Source organism: Desmodus rotundus, chromosome 4 (genome assembly GCF_022682495.2).
Source record: "Desmodus rotundus isolate HL8 chromosome 4, HLdesRot8A.1, whole genome shotgun sequence".
Classification (NCBI taxonomy): Eukaryota; Metazoa; Chordata; class Mammalia; order Chiroptera; family Phyllostomidae; genus Desmodus; species Desmodus rotundus.
In genome coordinates this window covers 155,501,751-155,520,200 of record NC_071390.1, presented here as the reverse complement: position 1 = coordinate 155,520,200, position 18,450 = coordinate 155,501,751, and the positions used below count along the sequence as shown (strand labels likewise).

The 18,450-nt window shown below is 37.6% G+C and overlaps 1 protein-coding gene and 1 pseudogene across 7 annotated transcripts in view; one reads left to right on the top strand and one right to left on the bottom strand.

The window, feature by feature from the left end:
* Positions 1–18,450, bottom strand: part of ATP8A1 (ATPase phospholipid transporting 8A1) — a 211,340-nt gene that overhangs the window by 109,984 nt on the left and 82,906 nt on the right. For 4 of the 7 annotated variants that reach the window (XM_071221301.1, XM_024573897.3, XM_045182652.2 and 1 more), the window contains exons 15-19: positions 18,131–18,175; positions 9,839–9,911; positions 6,799–6,904; positions 5,360–5,442; positions 680–729 (exon numbers count right to left, since the gene is read on the bottom strand). In XM_071221301.1, the coding sequence (XP_071077402.1) occupies positions 680–729; positions 5,360–5,442; positions 6,799–6,904; positions 9,839–9,911; positions 18,131–18,175 (357 nt within the window). The remainder of the gene's footprint in view (positions 1–679; positions 730–5,359; positions 5,443–6,798; positions 6,905–9,838; positions 9,912–18,130; positions 18,176–18,450) is intronic. The other 3 variants (XM_024573893.3, XM_045182655.2, XM_071221302.1) reach the window with 1 other exon arrangement.
* Positions 6,615–6,744, top strand: LOC139440883 (U4 spliceosomal RNA; annotated as a pseudogene).

Genomic DNA, 18,450 nt, shown 5'->3' with positions numbered 1-18,450 from the left:
GAAGTGTCTTGTGAATGGTGAAGCAAACTTCAGAGACCTTCCTGTCTGCAGCCTATTTGCCCGAAGAATGTAGGTCAGTTGGGAAACTACATAGTCATGTGGGAATAAAATGTCTAACACTCACATAGATACCACTGGTTATAACAGAAGGCCTCTGTTATTTGGCTTAAAAGAAATAAACTGAGTAGAATAATCTCTTTACTTTCTGCTCTTTCCTACCACATAGTAACTGGTTTTATAGCTAACAGAGAGACAGATATGGTTTCCAGAATCCCAAAGACAATTAGATATAATGAGCACGTAATTAGAAGGGGGGGTTCCTAACTCTGATTCATCTCCACTCCACATAAATCTTGGCCCTTCCAAGTACAACAGTGTTTCCAGACCATTAGCTGTACGACCCCTGGTCCTATACCCTACGGCTGGGACGCAGACAGACATGTTGAAACACAGTTTCACAGGGTCTTCAGGAATCGTATCTTGCAGCATTCTGAAGGAAGCTGTTTCTGATTTATCTACTATGAAAATTAAAAACTGTACTGAAGATTTTAAATTAACATTTTGTCTACATAAATTTAGTTAAATAAAAGAAAGCTACTTTCTTACGTATTTAAGGGGAACCAGTAACAACAGACGGAAATTTATCTCACACACACAAACCACAGAGCCGACGTCTTACCTGGTGAACTCCAGCACATTGAGCAACTCGTATCTTTCCTCTTGCCCCAGCTGTGAGGAAAAGGAATACGTGATTACATAAAGGTGCAAATATCTTTGGCTTCTTGAAGTAAATCTTAGTCATGAAAAAATTTTAAAGATTTTATATATTTATTTTTAGAAGAGGGGAAAGGAGGCAGAAAGAGAGGGGGTGGCCCATCAATGTGAGAGAGAACCGTTGGTCAGTTGCCCCTCAGATGCGTCCAGAATGGGGACGGAACAGGTATCCCAGACGTGTGTCCTGACCGGGAATCCAACCAGCAACCTTCCGCTCAGGGCAGCCATGGAATTTTAATGTAAAATAAATGTCAATACCAACAAATCGTCCTTTTTGAAATCTCTTTTTATTGAACTTACTAACTTTCAGGTTAAGATGGAAACCTGGACATTTATTCACATTTAATTTTCATCCTTCCCAAAGCCCCACTAAAATGACAGCAAACACTTAAAAATAAAGTGCCTTGTAAGGGCAGGAAAGAGACAATAAGAAAAGAGACAATAGCACCCAACACTTGAAAGAGATCAATGAGTGGAATCTTACTTAGCGGACATAAGAAGGTCAAATGCTATAGTAACCGTGGGAAAGCTGAAAGCCAAGCCGATTTGCACCACACCATCCTTAAAGGCATAAGGAGGTGAAATACCAGATAGATCCAGAATTGTGAGGTAGAAGGAGGGGCCTAAAATGGGGAGCACTGGGTAGGAGCTACTTGAAAAGCAGCTCTCTGCACTGGCCCTTCATGCACATTGGTGGAAGACCAGGGGTAAAACAGAGGCTCATTTGTCCAGAAGTTGACTATTTTTCAGTTGGCGATATGGGATCATTATAGTGATGCTAAATGCTGGGTCTCAGTGCCCCAATCTGCTCAGCTCCCTCCATTGTGGCAGCCAGATCCTTCCAGGAAGAAATTGGAAGGTTACTCTCTGGGGAATCCAACAAGCCCAAGAAAAGACCGAAAGGTACAGACATCACAACTACCCAAACTAATCCCAGTAGAGCTCCCACCGTGCAGCTCATTGTTAGCACCCTCGTATTCTCAGAATTGCCACATCAGCTTCCAAGTTCTTCATTCCTTTTTTTTTTTTTAGATTCCATTTATTTATTTTTAGAGGAGAAGGGAGGGAGAAAGGCAGGGAGAGAAACATTGATGTTAAGAGAGAAAGACTAATTGGTTGCCTCTGGCAGGCGCCCCAACTGGGAATCGAATCAATTGAGCCACACGGATCAGAGCAAGTTCCTCATTCTTAACCAAGAGAATCCCAAAGATGAATAGACATCTAAGGAAAGCTTGTTGACATGAAACACAGACACCCAAAACAAATGGATCGAAGCAATTTGGAGGAAAGAGAATTCAAAAGCACAACTTGGCGGTGGCCCATGGAGTTTCAGGTTCTGGGTCTCCTGATGGGCGTGGGTGGGTGGGTGGGGCTGGAGAGCATGCCCTGGGGGCCTCTTCACTTGGTTTCAACAAGAGACTAGTGGTCGACAGACCATTAGGGGGCCACATGCTTCATAGGGGACACTTTCTGTTCTGTCATTGTAGCTGCACTGCTGTGGCTTCCTGATGGCAGAAAACTGTTTGCAGTTTTATGCCCTTGAAAATATTGCTGCATTAGTGAGTATATGCTTTTCAATGGGATCCACGAAGCACGTTGCAAACAATAAGCTTGCTTGTAGCCATTCCTACGTTTTTGTGATTGCTGTTTATAGCTTGTGTGCTGCTCTTTGGGGGCATACGAGAGGGTTGGCCTTACATTCTACACCTTGCAGTTCTTGTCAGAGACCTAGTATAGTCTATCATTTACCACACACAAGGCTCGTTTCTCCCAAGTAGGAAATGAGAAACTTTGAGAAAGAACATTTAAAAGTCAGTGTTTGATTTTTGGCGAAGTACGCTTTTTCCAAAATGATAATTACCGCAAAAGAAAAAAAAATACTGACACTGTGATAGTTTACATATACTCCCATTTCATATTCTCGTAAAAACTACTGTTTAATTAAATTGTTATGTTTGTAAATTTATTATTTTTATGTAAATTTCATTAAAAATAAAAACTTCAAAAAAACCAATCATTACTCCTCTCAGAGAAGTAACACAGTATGACATGCATAAAACAAAAACAGGATACCAGGAAATAAGAAATATTGAAAGGACACACAGAAGTCTGGAAGTCAAAAACATGAGCGCAAAAATAAAAAATCTCAATAGAAGGGTAGGAAGACAAAGCTGAGGAAAACTTCCAAAAAGTAGAATGAAAAGGCAAAGACATGAAAAGTTGGAGAGAAAAGTTTAAAGATCAATTCAAGAATTCTAAGGAGAGAGCAGAGCAAAAAGAGGGAAGGGAACTGTAATCATTCAAGAAAATTTCCCAGAACTGCAGGACAGCACATCAATTTCCAAACGGAAAAGGGTTTACCCAGTGCTCAGTACACTGGGTGAAAATATTCCCATGGAGGCACACGATCATAAAATTTCAAAACTCTGAGGACAAAGAAGATCTGTCAACCTTCCAGACAGGGGGTGAGGGGCAAGTCACAGAAGATGTGGAATCAGAATGGGCTCTTTTTTCTCAGTTAGGTGTCCTGGAAGCCAGAAGATAGTAAAGCAATCAAAATGCTTAAGGAAAATGATTTCCGCCCTGGAATTCTATTTTCAGCCAGACTATCAACTGTTAAGTACAATGGTAGGGCAAAAAATGTTTAGACTTGAAAGGACTAGCAAATGGACTAATGAATAATTCCCCGTGCACCATTTCTCAGGAAGCCACTGACGAATGTGCTCCACAAAACAAAAGAGTAAACCAAGAACCAGGAAGACGTGGGATTTAGGAAACAAGATCTAACACAGGATGAAGGTAAAGGAAGTCCCCAGGAAGACAGGACAGGGATTCCTGTGTGACAAATGTGAAGACTGTGTGAACTGTCAACCAGGATATGGCAGAGCCTGAGGGTCAGGAGCTGGGTCTGCTGACGGCTGTCACTGCCGTGTCCTCTGCTTCTGTGACAACTTTTTAACCAGACAAAACTCACAAAACAGGTGCTCCACCAAAACAAGGGAGCTCACTAAGAAAGAAGATGTGAGATTCAGGAAATAGTACTAAACCTGAGAAAATCTAAAGGAAGTTCAAATGCCAGAGAAGCACACCTTACAATGAAACTGGCCCAGACCAAGTTGAGCAGAGGACTTCAAGAAGGATGTCTCACAAATACAATTGCTGACTACAGATTAGCGGATAAGGGTGTACTAAGGTATGGAGACAATTACTAATAGGTAGAATAAATGAAGGAATTGAAAGAATACAGGAATTATCTTTAAAAAGTAAAGAAAATTATCTTCAGGAAATAATTTTATGTCAGGAAACAAAATTAAAATAAGAAAATAATCACTGCATACAACAATGTTCAGCTATGAATATTACTATAGGCATTAATCATATAAACACTAAATAATGATTCTTTAGTGAGATATAATGTATGTACAATAAAGTACATATTCCTTAAATGGTCAAGGAAAATTGTATAGCCTGACAAAGGTATACTTGGTGAGATCACCGTCCCAATCACAATGTAGAATATTCTCATCACCCCGTAAATTTCTTTGCGCCCTTTTCCCATCAATCTGCTCCCTGACCCTGAGGCAACCACTCTTCAGAATTCTATCACCACAAATCACTTTTGCATGATCTCGAGCTGCATATGAATGAAATTAGAGTAGGCGCTCTTCTGTGCCTGCTTTCTTTTGTCTGTTCAACAGAACGTTTCTGAGACGTATCCAAACTACTGATGAATCAATAACTCATTCCTTTTTCTCATTTAGATACTCTATTGGATGAGTATATCACAGTCCGTTTACTCACTGTCCTATGCATGGACGTTTGGTTTGCTTCCAGTTTCCGGCTACCGGGAAGAAAGCTGCTACGAGCATTCCATTACACATTTGTTTTGTGGACCTAAGCTCTAATGTTTCCTGGTTAACTACGAGTACAATTGCTGGGCCAGGTGCAAGCTTACCTGTATTAGAAAACCCTAAAAGTTTTCCCAAAGGGATTACATCATGTTACATGTCTCCTAGCAATACCTGGGTGCTCCAGTTGCTCTATATTCCCATTAACGGTTGGTGCAATGTTTGTAATTTTAGTCTTTCGGTGGCATGTAGTGGTACCTCTTTGTGGTTTTAATTTGCATTTCCCTGATGACTAACTCTGTTTTTCATGTGTACATGGGCCATTCATGTATCTTCTTTTGAGAAATGTTTGTTCAAGTCTTTTGCCCGTTTTAAAAACTGAATCTGAATACTTGTTTAACCCAAAATTATAATATAATTATAATAATATTGGGAAGGCATGGTGGTGGGTCCAGAGATATAAATCCTCATTCCTCATTTGACATAATAAAACAGAGTCAGTAGACATGTCTGAAATTGAAGCATCAGAACATAGAGCATCAATCACACGTATCTTTTGGAAAACATGAGATGTACAAATGCCTGAAGGAAGAGTTAAAGAGCAGAAAGTGGTTGCTTCCGCAGAGGGGAACTGCAGCAGAGAAGCTGGATTTCATTACGAGCCATTCGGTATTATTGTATCTTTGAAGCTATGTGTATGTTTACTTTGATGAAAAAATGACTGGGAAATAACTTACTGAATCTATAATCACCGAGTCAGGTGTCCGTCCAGTGAAAACAAAATTCAACTGCTTGGCTGCTCTGACCAAGGCTCCCTCATCTGTTTTGGGAAAGCAGGAGAAAGCAAATACATGGTGAGATGAAAACGGTCCCCAGTGCAAGAGGAACACACTGCTGTAATACAACGTGCTGTTTAACTTTTAAGGAACTAAAATTGTTTTTTTTTTTCTGGCTCCTGTTCTTGAAACCCCCGTCTTTTAAAATTCTATGACAATGCCAAAGGAATGAGTAGAATAATCTGAAGAACCTGAGATAGTGACAGACCCCAGAGTCATATTTCTGAAGGTGAAGTCACACTGTTATTCATACCCAAGAAGGAAAATTTACATGTACCCCTTGGTCCAGTATATTTTCTAGAAAACTTTTCTCAAAAATGAATGAAACGCAACTAACTGCTTTCTTACATTTTATGTTTTTCCTCCTAAAATGTTCATCACAGAAAAACTAATACTACGAATTGAGACTTCAATTGAAATGGATATAAATGAGTCGACGCTTTATTTTATCCTATATTACTGTCATCACCACATGACATCAAACCTTGTTGCTGAGGGTGGGGTGTGGGATAAGAGTGCATTCACATAGTTTCTATCCCAACGATAGGACATGTAACAATCTCATAAGGAACACGGTACACTCTACAAGGTCACGGATACTGGCTTAGAATACAGTTTAAAATACTTATAACAAAGTTCTCCAAAGTGTGTTCCTTCTTTCCTAAAATCTTACAATAACTGAATTGATTATATATCCAATTTTACATTGAGAACAAGTCTAAAATTAAGCCTAAGATTAAATACTGCTAACTGTGCTAATAAATTATTTTATGGAATCCCTTCAAATGTGTAAACTGTCCTTATCCCAATCAATCACAACAAGCTCCTTGATTATCATTCCCAGAAAGGAAAGCAAAGTCAGTGTCCTGAAACTCACGCCATTCAGGCAAACAGAGCTTCCTTTCCCTGGCCGCTTATGTGCAAAAACAGTTTTTGACTAAGCTTTCTGTAAAAAAGGGAAAACTTACTATGTGCATATAAAAAAGTAATTTTCACTTCTGTGAATTTTGTTATTCAAATTTCTGTCTAATTATGTCATCTACCAAAAATTACATATTCAAAGTTTTATATTTTGACATATAGAAAGAAATATTTAAATATGAAAACCAAGTCTTTTCTAATTAGTAAATACATTTTTTAACTAAAAAACATAAGTAGCTTTGTGTAGTGGCAGGACCATATAGCCAATGAGGTTTATCTGAGGCGCAATTGTTGCTAATTGAAAAACATAAGTACGTTATTTTACTTTTTTAAAATTAAATCGATTTTTTTCTTGACAATCTCAAATTTCAGAACAATTTTCCACTGAAAAAAATACATTGCAATTGCTTCATTTGTACCTGGAGATGCTGCTTGATAAATAATCTTATCGCCTTCTCGCTCTGGTACTGCTGTGTGACAAACTGCCATCATTGTCAGAAATTCACATATTATCGGTGCAGTTGGCTGTGAGAAATACACATACGTGAGGCCTCTCCCTTTAAACATTTTGACACTAATGAAAGCAATATTACTTCATGTCTATCAAGAGTGTAGCTGTTAAACATTGTGGGTGTGAGGTTATAGCTTAGAAGACATCTATTATGAAGAAAATATATTTTAAACTAAAATTTTCAATCTCACATTCTTTCATTGACTTTTAAACACTTATATGAGACAACTCTGTGTTATTAAATAGAAACAGTGCAGTGAAAAAGGTTGATATGGTCAAGTACTATACTCGGAAGACAGAAGAGAAATTCTAAAATGTTCATTTACCTGTTCTAATTCCTGATCGGATTTAAAGTTTAGGCATTCCAATCTACTGCGGTTCACTATTTGGGGTTGGGGTGATGATGGCAGGGGATTGCTCTGTACTGCCTCGTCCCTCCCCTCTCCAAAAGCGTCAACCTTAACCGGACTCGTTTCACCAAATAGAGAAATGACTGAGCAATTCCTACACACAATGGGCTCATACAGCCGGAGGAAGACGTAAAAGTGGATTCGTTCTGTAAGGAGCTTAGAGTGTACGGAGACAAGACGCCAGAGCTCTTAAAGTCAACATCTGCCTGTCTGGCTTCCGATGAAGAAAAGTGTCATTCAAATTAAAAATAAAAATATTTCTCTAGCTGTTGGACAGAAAACAAAACAAAACGAAAAAGAAGTGATAACAAAACGAAATCAAACATTATTCGAGAAAACTGCGTTCAGGCTACAGTCGTAGACAACGGAGACACGGCCCCTGCCTTGTGAAACTTCGACTTAGGGGGAGAACAGAGCACAGATAAACATACACGTAACGCTCATTTAGAGAGGGACAAAGGGCTACAAAGAAGAGAACGTGCAAATGCACATAATGTGACTTGAGTGAGTCTGTGATTGTTTTCGAGATAATGTTATATTTGAGCTGATGAGGTTTTAGCCTCATGAGACACTGAGCAGAGACTTTCCCCATCAAGCAGGAAGCAAAGATGACTGGAAAGATCTTAAAAAAGGAAATAAAGAAACGTGTTTGAGAGCATAAAGGAAGGCTAATGTGAGGAGAAAGGAGGGAAGAGTGGCTCCGAGTGAGGTTCGTGACTTAGGCTGGGGCCAGATTGTGTAATTTCTTAAGTTCATAGGGAAGCCAGCGAATGGTTTACCACAGGGCAGTGATGGGACTTGATTTCTACTTGCATCGCCGCAGTTGTCTTGTGCAGCAAGAACCGAAAGGGAGTAAAGAGGGAAACAAGGAGAGTGGTTAGGAGGCATTACGGTAACTCACGCAGGAGATGCTGGTTGTCTGCACTTGGGTAGTGAAAGTGACAGTGAAGTGAAGGTGACATTTAGGATATATTCTGGAAGTCAGTATGGACAAGGACTTGGTGACTATTGATCTGGAGACGGAGGGAGAAGGACGTATCAAAAGCAAACTTTAAGTCCCTAGAAAGAGTAGTAAGATAGGATATGGTGTAACTCGCTAAACCTGAGAACACAAGAGGGAAGAGGAGGTCTGGGTTTAGGTTTTGTGGATCCTGCAGCTAATACATGGTTGAGGGCTCTCTTATGAAAAGAGGGCAACAAAAACACCCATATGAAGACACTGCTGGAGCTCCACCCAGGGGCACGGGTGGTAGGTCCACCTGCACTTCAGAGAGAGCATGATTTGGGTAATGAGTATGAGTTCCAGTTTTCACATATTGAGCTTGAAGCAATTGTGAGAACAAGTTCTGGGGTTTAACCTCCAGGAAACCCTATCACTTGATCTGATGAAATTTTAATGTGTCAGTAACTTCATAAAGATGTCCACCATTCTTACTTTATAGACATTCCCTGGCCTATCATTCTAATGGGGTAATTCATTTCCATAGATATTTCGAAATTGTTAACAGTGAATCATTTCAAACAGGGTTCTAATATTATTTAACATAAAACATTTTGAAAAGATAGAATATTGATAATGATAATATTTAAACTAAATAACTAATAATCATGAATCATTGTTGACCAAGAAAAAAATAGCAATAGAGTTTTGAAGTCCAGGAAGCTCAGAGAGTCCCAAAGAAGTTGGACCCAAGGAAGCACACACCAAGGCACATCATAATTACATTACCTAAGATCAAAGAGAAGGAAAGAATTTTAAAAGCAGCAAGAGAAAAGAAGACAGTTACCTACAAAGGAGTTCCCATAAGACTATCAGCTGATTTCACAAAGGAAACCTTACAGGTAAGAAGGGGCTGGAAAGAAGTATTCGAAGTCATGAAAGGCAAGAACCTACATCCAAGATTACTGTATCCAGCAAAGCTATCATTTAGAATGGAAGGGCAGATAAGGTGCTTCCCCAGATAAGGTAAAGCTAAAGTTCATCATCACCAAGCCCTTATTATGTGAAATGCTAAAGGGACTTATCTAAGAAAAAGAAGATCAAAAATATGAACAGTAAAGTGACAACAAACTCACAACTATCAACAAATGACCTAAGGAAAAAAAACCTAAGCAAACAACCAGAACAGGAACAGAATCACACGTACGGAGATCACAAGGAGTGTTATCAGTGGTTGCAGGGAGAATGGGGGCAAAGCTGGAGGGAATAAGAAGCACAAATGGTAGGTACAAAATAGACAGGGGGAGTTAAGAATAGTATAGGAAATGGAGAAGCCAAAGAACTTATATGTACGACCCATGGACATGAACTAAGGGAGGATAATGGGAGTAGGAGGTGGGGTGCAGTACAGAGAGGAACAAAGGGGAGAAAAATGGGACAACTGTAATAGCATAATCAATAAAATATATTAAAAAATAATAAAAAAGAAAACTATTAAAATAGTTATAAAACTAAAAAATAAACATGGGAGATAATTCAGAGAAATGCTCATTTGTTTTTACTCATTAATTGGAATATAATGATTTTATGTCACTTACATGATTATTTTGGAGATTTTCCAGCAGTGATGAATCACTAAATGTTTTTTCATCTCCAAACTGTGAGCTCTGCCTAAAGGGGAAAAATGGAAAGAACATGATTTATTTATAGCAGCTCACTAATCTATTTGTAACTTTTAAAATATGTCATTATGCCTGCAAACACCCCTAATAGATTAAATGTAATTTAGATTACATTACTGAATAAGACATCACAGATATCATGATTAAATCGTAAATGTTTTTAAGCATTGTAAAATGTGACAGACTTTTGTAGTGTAATGAAAATGGTATTTTATAGTTCATTTTCCTAGAGTGAAATTACATTATAGTCACATGAAGTTTTAAAAAATTAATTTTTAAAAAATGTACCAGAACTGCTAATATACGTGGAATTTAATTTCTTCTAATTCTATTATTTTTTTGTTTTAAGAATTCTGAGAATAGAGTTATTATTAAAAACAATATTGATTAACACTTTTATCATTGCCTATATCTTTATTTGTAGTACCTAAGAATAATGATTATCATATGAAACATAAAAATATGAATGAACTGTTTGTATTTTTTATCATCACTAACGAATGTCTGATATACTTACACACACATCACATTTGTCTGTGTATGGAGGAGTACAAATCATAAAAGTGTATGGCATTCTTTGGTGTGGCGGCTGCCTTCAGATCCGCAAATGCATTACGTACTTCAGAAGGAACAACTGGAGTCAGAACTGCCTCTGCAATCTAGCTATCATTAATTTCATGAAAATGCAACTTAGTATAAAAATGTTGAGATTCAAAGGAAGAGCAAAAGCCATTTAAGTGGAAATAATCAAACCCAAAGGTTTGCAATAGTCAGTGAAAGTATATAGATATAGGCTTTTGTGCACTGAAGCAAATTTCAGAATTAATTCACTGAGGGGAAAAATAGGTTTGCTATTAAATGACTGTAATCCAGAAAGATTTTAACCACAACTTTTACAGGTTACAAAGAGCATCATCAAGGCCACTGTGCCACATATCAGGAGTTTCATATTTGAAAGCCAGCAGTGTAAAAGGAAGGAAGAATCACTGAAGAAAAAAGGAATTGGAAATAATCGAATGTACCCTACACCCTCAATGACATACTCTTCCCATAAAACAAAGAAGTGAGTTAGATGTTTATAATAAAGTAGATCTTTACTAACATGTACTAGTTTAGAATTCTCAAAACATCCCTGGGAAGCAGAATAAACACATTATTATTGTTATTCCTTCTCCTTCTCTAGGTTTAAAGACAGAGAGGAAAATCCAGTAATTTTTAAAGGACATTAACAGGCAAGCCAAACAACTTAGCATACATGTCTCCTCAAAATACTACCACTTCTTAAAAATAGTTTACTACTTGGTGTTCCATAAACACTTCCTATTATTAAAATGTATTCATTAATTGTTCTTACTTATACTTTTCTACTTATTTGTTAGATAAATTGAAATGTCAAAGGATATTCACAATAACATCTTGCCGATGGAGGACTATTTTTCTTTTCAAAGAATTCCAGCTGAAAGTCATTAAAAATCTCAAGATATGATTTATTAATCTCACCAGCAATTCTTTCATTTTACATATTACAGCTACCATAATTGATAAAACTTTCAAATGTATTTACAACAAATAACACTAACTGTGCAACTGAAATATTGACATAGACACATCGCATCCTTCTTTCACCAAAGGTAGCTTCCACCATGAAGAACTCTTCTTCCGGAAAGGGGCTTCCTTTCCAAGATCATAAAACCATAAACAACTCATCTACTAATTACCTGGCCTAGGTTGGTTGGATAATTCAGGCACAGAGCTCTTACCACCCTCTCTAAAATCTTATAAGACATTCACTTTTAGTAAATGTCAACAGGTAAAGCTAGGAAATGCCTGTCATTTCAAAGAAAAAACTACATTAAAAGTACAAGTAATACTGTTATAAACAATGAGTTGACAAAACTACATGAATTTGCAAACTGCTCACAAATAAAAATGCAAGCCAACATCAGCGTTTTGTTAAATTTTTCCATGGAAATTTTCAAGTGGCACTTTGCTCACCAGGAGACAAAGAAATGATGGTGTTTTGCAAGAAGCAATGAGGCAGGGGGTGGAACATTAAGGAGGGCGACGAAGCAGGTGGCCCACAACGTCGTATCATTTGCAGCTCCCTGCAGCTTAATTTAAAAGCTATGAAGCATTGTAAATAATTATTTTCTGATCATACAAAAATGAAGAGTCCCCATAGCAATAAAAGTTAACAGAAAATTCAGAATGCATAGGGCTTAATTGGTATTAGCTATTTTCATATATGACAGTATGGACTATGACATTTTTTAAAACTCAAAATTTATGCCAATGAGAGTTATCAGAAAAAAGAAAATCAAGTTGGACCAAAACTTTTCACCTTAAACCAAAATAAACTTCAGATGGATGAACACGCTAATAAAAGTATTAAAGACATGAAAAAATTAAGAAAAAAATTCCGAGTAGAAAGTGCCTAATGTATCACACATAATTCAGAAAAAAACAAATATAAATGTGACTGCATAAAGCTAAGCCATTTTTGCAGAGTAAAACCTACTGCAAAGTCAAAGGCAATGACAAATTAGGAAATGTTATTTTCAACTCATATGTGGAAGGGTAATATTCGTAAAATAAAAAGAACTCAGAAATCAGCCCTGGCTGCTGTGGCTCAGTGGATTGAGTGCCAGACTGCAAACCTAAGGGTCACCAGTTTGATTCCCCATCAGGGCACATGCCTGGGTTTGCAGGCCAGGTCCCCAGTAAGGATTGTTCTAGAGGTAACCACACAATGATGTTTCTCTCCCTCTCTTTCTCCCTCCCTTCCCCTCTCCCTAAAAATAAATAAATAAATATTTTTTAAAAAGAACTCAGAAATCAATAAGAAAAAGATCAACAATGAGCAGAACAATGAGCAAAGGATATAAACACACTTCATACAGAAGGGAATATAATTGGCTTTAAATATAAGTTCAACTTTATCCCCAAAATGAGAGAAATGAAATTTAAGTAAGATAGAAATAAAGGTTGGAGTACACTGTGTGGTCCTGATTATGGAAAAAGTTAAATCATATCTCACCGGTGAGAATGAAAATGGGTTCAGCTTCTACAAAGGGCAATCGGGCAATTTCTATTGACATTCAAAATGCATGTATCCTATGAGCCAGTTTTCAGTTCTGGGAATTTATACTAATTATCCACCTGGTGCAAAATGCTGTATGTATTCATTATTTGCAGCATATATTAATAGCAAAATATCAGACATAACCCAAGTCCAGTAGGGATGTCGCTTTAACATAACATCTGTTATGTGTTAGTACATCCACATAACAGAATACTATACAAAAAGTGGGTAGCTATTCACGGAATATGGACAAATCTCAAAGATGCACGGTCAAAAGAAAATCTGGTACAAATCTGTGCAATATGACTCACTTGCTATAAAAATACAATAGAAAAAGTACATGCACGCATGGATCTGGAAGAAGACACCTGGAATCGGTTACATTGGCTGCCTTCAGGAGGGGAAAGGGAGGGATCTGAGACCAGGAAGGCGGGAAAGCCTCTCCCTCTGTACACCCTGAGTGTGTAACATGTTAATGCACTGTGAGCTTAGAAAGTAAATCACATTTAAATTAAAAACAGGAACAAAACCCGTGTTAGCCACCTGAAATATAGACCCCCCCTACGTATACGTTAAATGTATATATTACACACCTACACACAATACACGCACGCACACAGGAAGACAAAAGGCAGTGTGATTGTAAAGCACTTAATTTTTTAAAGGATCTGCCTCCTGCTTTTGAATGGCTCTCCTGGTTCCAAATCAAAATTCCTTCGAGGGAGACTTAATTTTTACAAATAAATTTGTTATTCAGAGACAGGTCCGCTAACGTTCAAGAATATGAACAAGTGCTTGGATCCAATACTATTTTTGTTGGACAATGGTTTTATCCGAAGTAATGAGACCTGCTTTTCCATGTGGCTCGAAGTGTCTCCAAAGGCAATCACAAAAGAGGGGCTCGGAAACACTCGCTGAAACAGCTGCCTCCCTGGAATACATGAATTACCCGTCAAACTGACTACTCGGAAGACTAACACTAATGTGGATGCGCTAGATCTCATTATTACGCGGTCACACCTGGAAAAATGTTTTAGTGAGCCTAGCTGTTACAGCAAAATAAAGAAATACCTCTCATTACCTACATAATTATATGACAGAATGAAATGAGAAAATAAAGGAGACCAGAAAATAGCATTATCCAATGATAATACAAAAAATCATGAAATAAATGACTAAGCACAGAACACTTGAAGGTAATTTTTTCTGGAGAATTACCCTCACTGGCATTAACTTAAAAAAATAACTTCAGAATGAATAATGTGGAGCTATATTAAATAGTTAAGAAAAACAAATATGTTATCTGGAATTTGCTTTAAAATAATACTGAGTGAAAGGTATAGATGAATTGCAATTTGTATTGAGTTCATGTTATTGAAGTGAGTAGATGAGGACATTTGTCTCCTTTTGTTTGTCTTGAAATTTTCTACAAGAAACATTAGGAAAAAATGGGTATGGAAACATATAGTTTTTGAAAACTGCTATATCTTAGGGCTACATGGATGCTGAGAGTCAGCAGATTTTTTTTCTTCCAGGGGCAGATTTTTAATAGAAAGAATTAATCTGTAAGGTTATAAGTTAGCTCATAAAAACAAGAAAGCCTTACTGATTTTGGAGTTAAGTGGCTACTGTGTAGGAAATGATGTTTTCTCTGTAAACTGTTTATATTAGTATATTTAAGGAAGTAGAGCTACAGCCATTATCCAATTATCTTTAATGTCAAGAGAGCTTGTTTGAAAGGGTTACTACACTATAGGTTTGCCTTCAAATTCAACTGACCGTAAAATAACCTACATACATTTAAGTGTTAAACCTTATGTGTTTTTTAGCTTGACATTTTTGTGGTAAATACGGTAGGGGAGTAAAATAAATACATATAGACCACAGGCTATATACCAGATCTGTATGGGAGAAGTGCAGCTTTTGTTACTATAACAAGAATGGTTTTCGCGACATCCATGTAACCTGGCAGCCAAGGAGAGTGGACTGGAATGCGCATGCATGGACAATGATGATTTCTCTGCGCTAGTCAGTGGGGGTGGTAGACGCCCTTGACTGAGCATGTGTACTGTGTGGCCGTCGCATTAAAAAAATAACTGAATGAGTAGAGCAACAAATCTGCATCAAATTTTGTGTTAAGCTTGAACATTCCTCTGAGGAAACTATTCAGATGATTTAGAAGGCCGTAGCTATGGGCAACTGGTAATGGGCAGCTTCATCACAACAACACGTCTGCTCACACATCGTGTGTGGTGCAGAGGTTTTTGGGGAAACATCAAATCACACAGGTGACTCAGCTCCCCTACAGCCCAGATTTGGTGCCCTGCGACTTCTGACTTTTCCCAAACTAAAATCACTTTTGTCAATGAGAGTCAGGAAGATACGACGGGGCAGCTCATGGTGACTGGGAGGACTGTGTGAGGTCCCAAGGTGCCTATGTTGAAGGGGACTGAGGTATTATCATCCTATGTACAATGTTTCTTGTATCTCGTATCTTTTAAAATAAATGCCTCTATTTTTCATTGCACATGGCTGGATACTTTCTGGACAAACCTTGTATATAGAATTCAATGACCTTCAAATTGAAAAGTGAAGCTGCTGACAGACAGGAATAACTTTTTGGTTTTGGGTTTACCTAGTCATCACACTCTCTAGTTTAGCTTTGAACTAGACAGCAGCACAAAGATGTGGTCAGGTGCGGGAAGCACAGGATTCAACCCTGATTACTCTTTGACGTTGGTTTCACTGGCAACCTGAAACCAATCAGATGAGGCTGGAGGGATGCCAGCTTTATGAATGTGCAAAATTGTTCCCCATGCGCTAACTTCCCTCAAGTCAGTTTAAGTTCACCTGTTCTTCCTACCTTAACAAAACAAGAAAGAAACAAAGGAAAAAAAAATAAAATGATGAATAGCAAAGATACCTTCAACTCTAAAAGCAGTTACTTTCCAAAGTTGTTGAAAGTCTATAGGACATAATGTGAGCAACGCCTACTTTCTAACCAGGCAGAGTGAGGCTCTGACTCTGGCTCCCATGTTTACTGGTTGTATAGTTTGGGGCAAGTCATTTACTAGCTTCTCTGCCTAAATTTCACCGTTAGAATAATCAGGTCAATCACAACTCCTCAGACATGTCGGGAGGATGAAGTAAGAGACACCAGAGCTAACATTCTTTGTGAGCTGACTGTGTCCCAACATGATGCTAAGCCCTTTAGAGACAGAACTCAATCTTCAAAACCTCCCTATGATGTCCACATGCTAGCAGATGAGGACAGGCAGGGAGAGGGACCGTGCAACTTGTCTGAGGGTACCAGGAGGACCAGGATGTGAGCCTGGGTGGCTGGAATTCAAAGTCTGCCTCCTTGACCCTGCATGGGACCCGAAGACACACAGAAGCTCAAAAAGCGTCTGTTCCATCATCTTCGCTGGCCGATAGGTAACTATTTGATAGATGGGGAATCCAAGTATATATTTAAAGTAAAGCTTATTTTATTATAGCAGTGGCAAAAGCCTCCCCTAGTGTTTATTTAAAAAATATCATTAACATCTAACTTTATATGTAACTGACTGCAAATGGAAATGCAAAATTTATGAAAAGGCTGGCATTTCCTATTTGGAGTTACCTAGTTTAGAGTATCAAATTTTCCAAAAGGATGCTGTACAAAAGGAACTTACTAAACTAGATAAAATGACATCCTCTCTTTCCCACAGTGATAAAATCTATGAAACAACCTCTATCAAAAGTAGGATATTTTCAATGACATGAGTAAACAAACAATAATCTTTAACATTTCCATTCAATCTTAATAAAAATATGGTAAAGATAATCTCCTTCTCTTAAGAATAAATGAGTTATCTTAGAAAAATGTACATTAAATCTACATTAATGAAGAGTGTTCGAAATTAATAGAATTATCTTGATGTTAAAGAAAAGCAACAAATAAAAATATATAGTTACAATTTTAACTATATTTTTAAAGGATTAAATAAAAGGGAACATTGACACCATTAAACTGGAATTATCCACCAACAGTAAGGTGCTTTGGCACATTTTTAAAAATACTAAGAATTATTTAATTGTGTGCCGGTGTTCAAATACATGATACTGTAAGCAATGGGCATAAATGGAAGGATTCGACAGTCATCACATGAACTGAACAGCCAACTCTGTCATTAACCCCTAGGTATAGTGAGGTTTAGTGCGATTTGTTACAAAATCTCATCTTTATTGAAATAAAATCCAAGATGAGTAATATTAAATATTATTGGGCTTCCATACATGTTGGAAATGTGGCTTAATCATAAAAACTATGTATGACCTGAAAATGAAAATGTAACCACTTATAAAGCCACAATGTTTTCTATAGTTACCAGCATTAAAAGAACCTGTTTCCTGAAGTTTTATCTGCCACAAAATCATGATGAATTATAAAAATATCAAAATGAACTTACACTATTCTAAATGACAATGTAAATCCATGGAGGAGGCATTTTATTTTATTTTTAATTAAAAAAAAACTTTTTGAATGAAGGTATTTACAGTAAAGTAAAAAGAAAAACCCTATAAAATGCCATCTCTAGTAATTCTAAAATAAATTACACTTCAGTTAACTCCAGTCTTTGATAGCATAGTCTTTCATCATCTGTTCTAGACATTTCAATTTTTTAAAAGTTCAATCTCTAGCCCCCAAACAGGTTTAGTAAATTAATGAAAAGAAATGCAAAGGAAATTTCCACTGCTTGGGTATGTTTCCAGTAGCGTCTTTTGTAGATTTGCAGAGAACGTACGTAGTGGCAGAAGGTGGCAATGCTGAGCTAGAAAACATCCAGTTTCCAGCACTGTGACTGGAACCTTCTGTAGTCCACAGCCCAGGGACCCCAAGGTGATCGTTACAGACTTTATTAGAGATGCATAATGTAAAACTCTGACAAGCCTAACTGTTAAACTAAATGCGTATAAAACGACTAAAGGTTATTCAATGGATTTCAACAGCCACCCCCTTTACCGCATGCCACCACACCCGATCAGTAAGGCTTTTGCAAAGGTAGTGAGCTGTGTCTGACAAAACCATGAAATGCAAACCTCTTTACCGGGCTCAAGGAGAGAGAAAGGTCCATGCAGCTTACCATTCCTCAGGAGAGCAGCCATGATCCTCGGGCTCAGGGACATGGCTTCAGGAAGCAAGAAGAGGGACAGAAAGAGGAAAAAGAATCACAGCAAGGCTGGAAACGTCCAAGTGTACATAAGGGAACTACAAAAAGATGGATCTTAAAATTGGTTAAGAACATGGATTTTTAGCTGATTCTGAAAGAATGGCAGTTAGTACAGTAAGTAGAATGATGATTTACATAAATCAACAGGTTTACAGTCATTCTATAGCTGGACAGCCAACTTGCCTCTTCAACATGAAACTTACTGATTTTATGCACAGAATTCAGTATTCAGT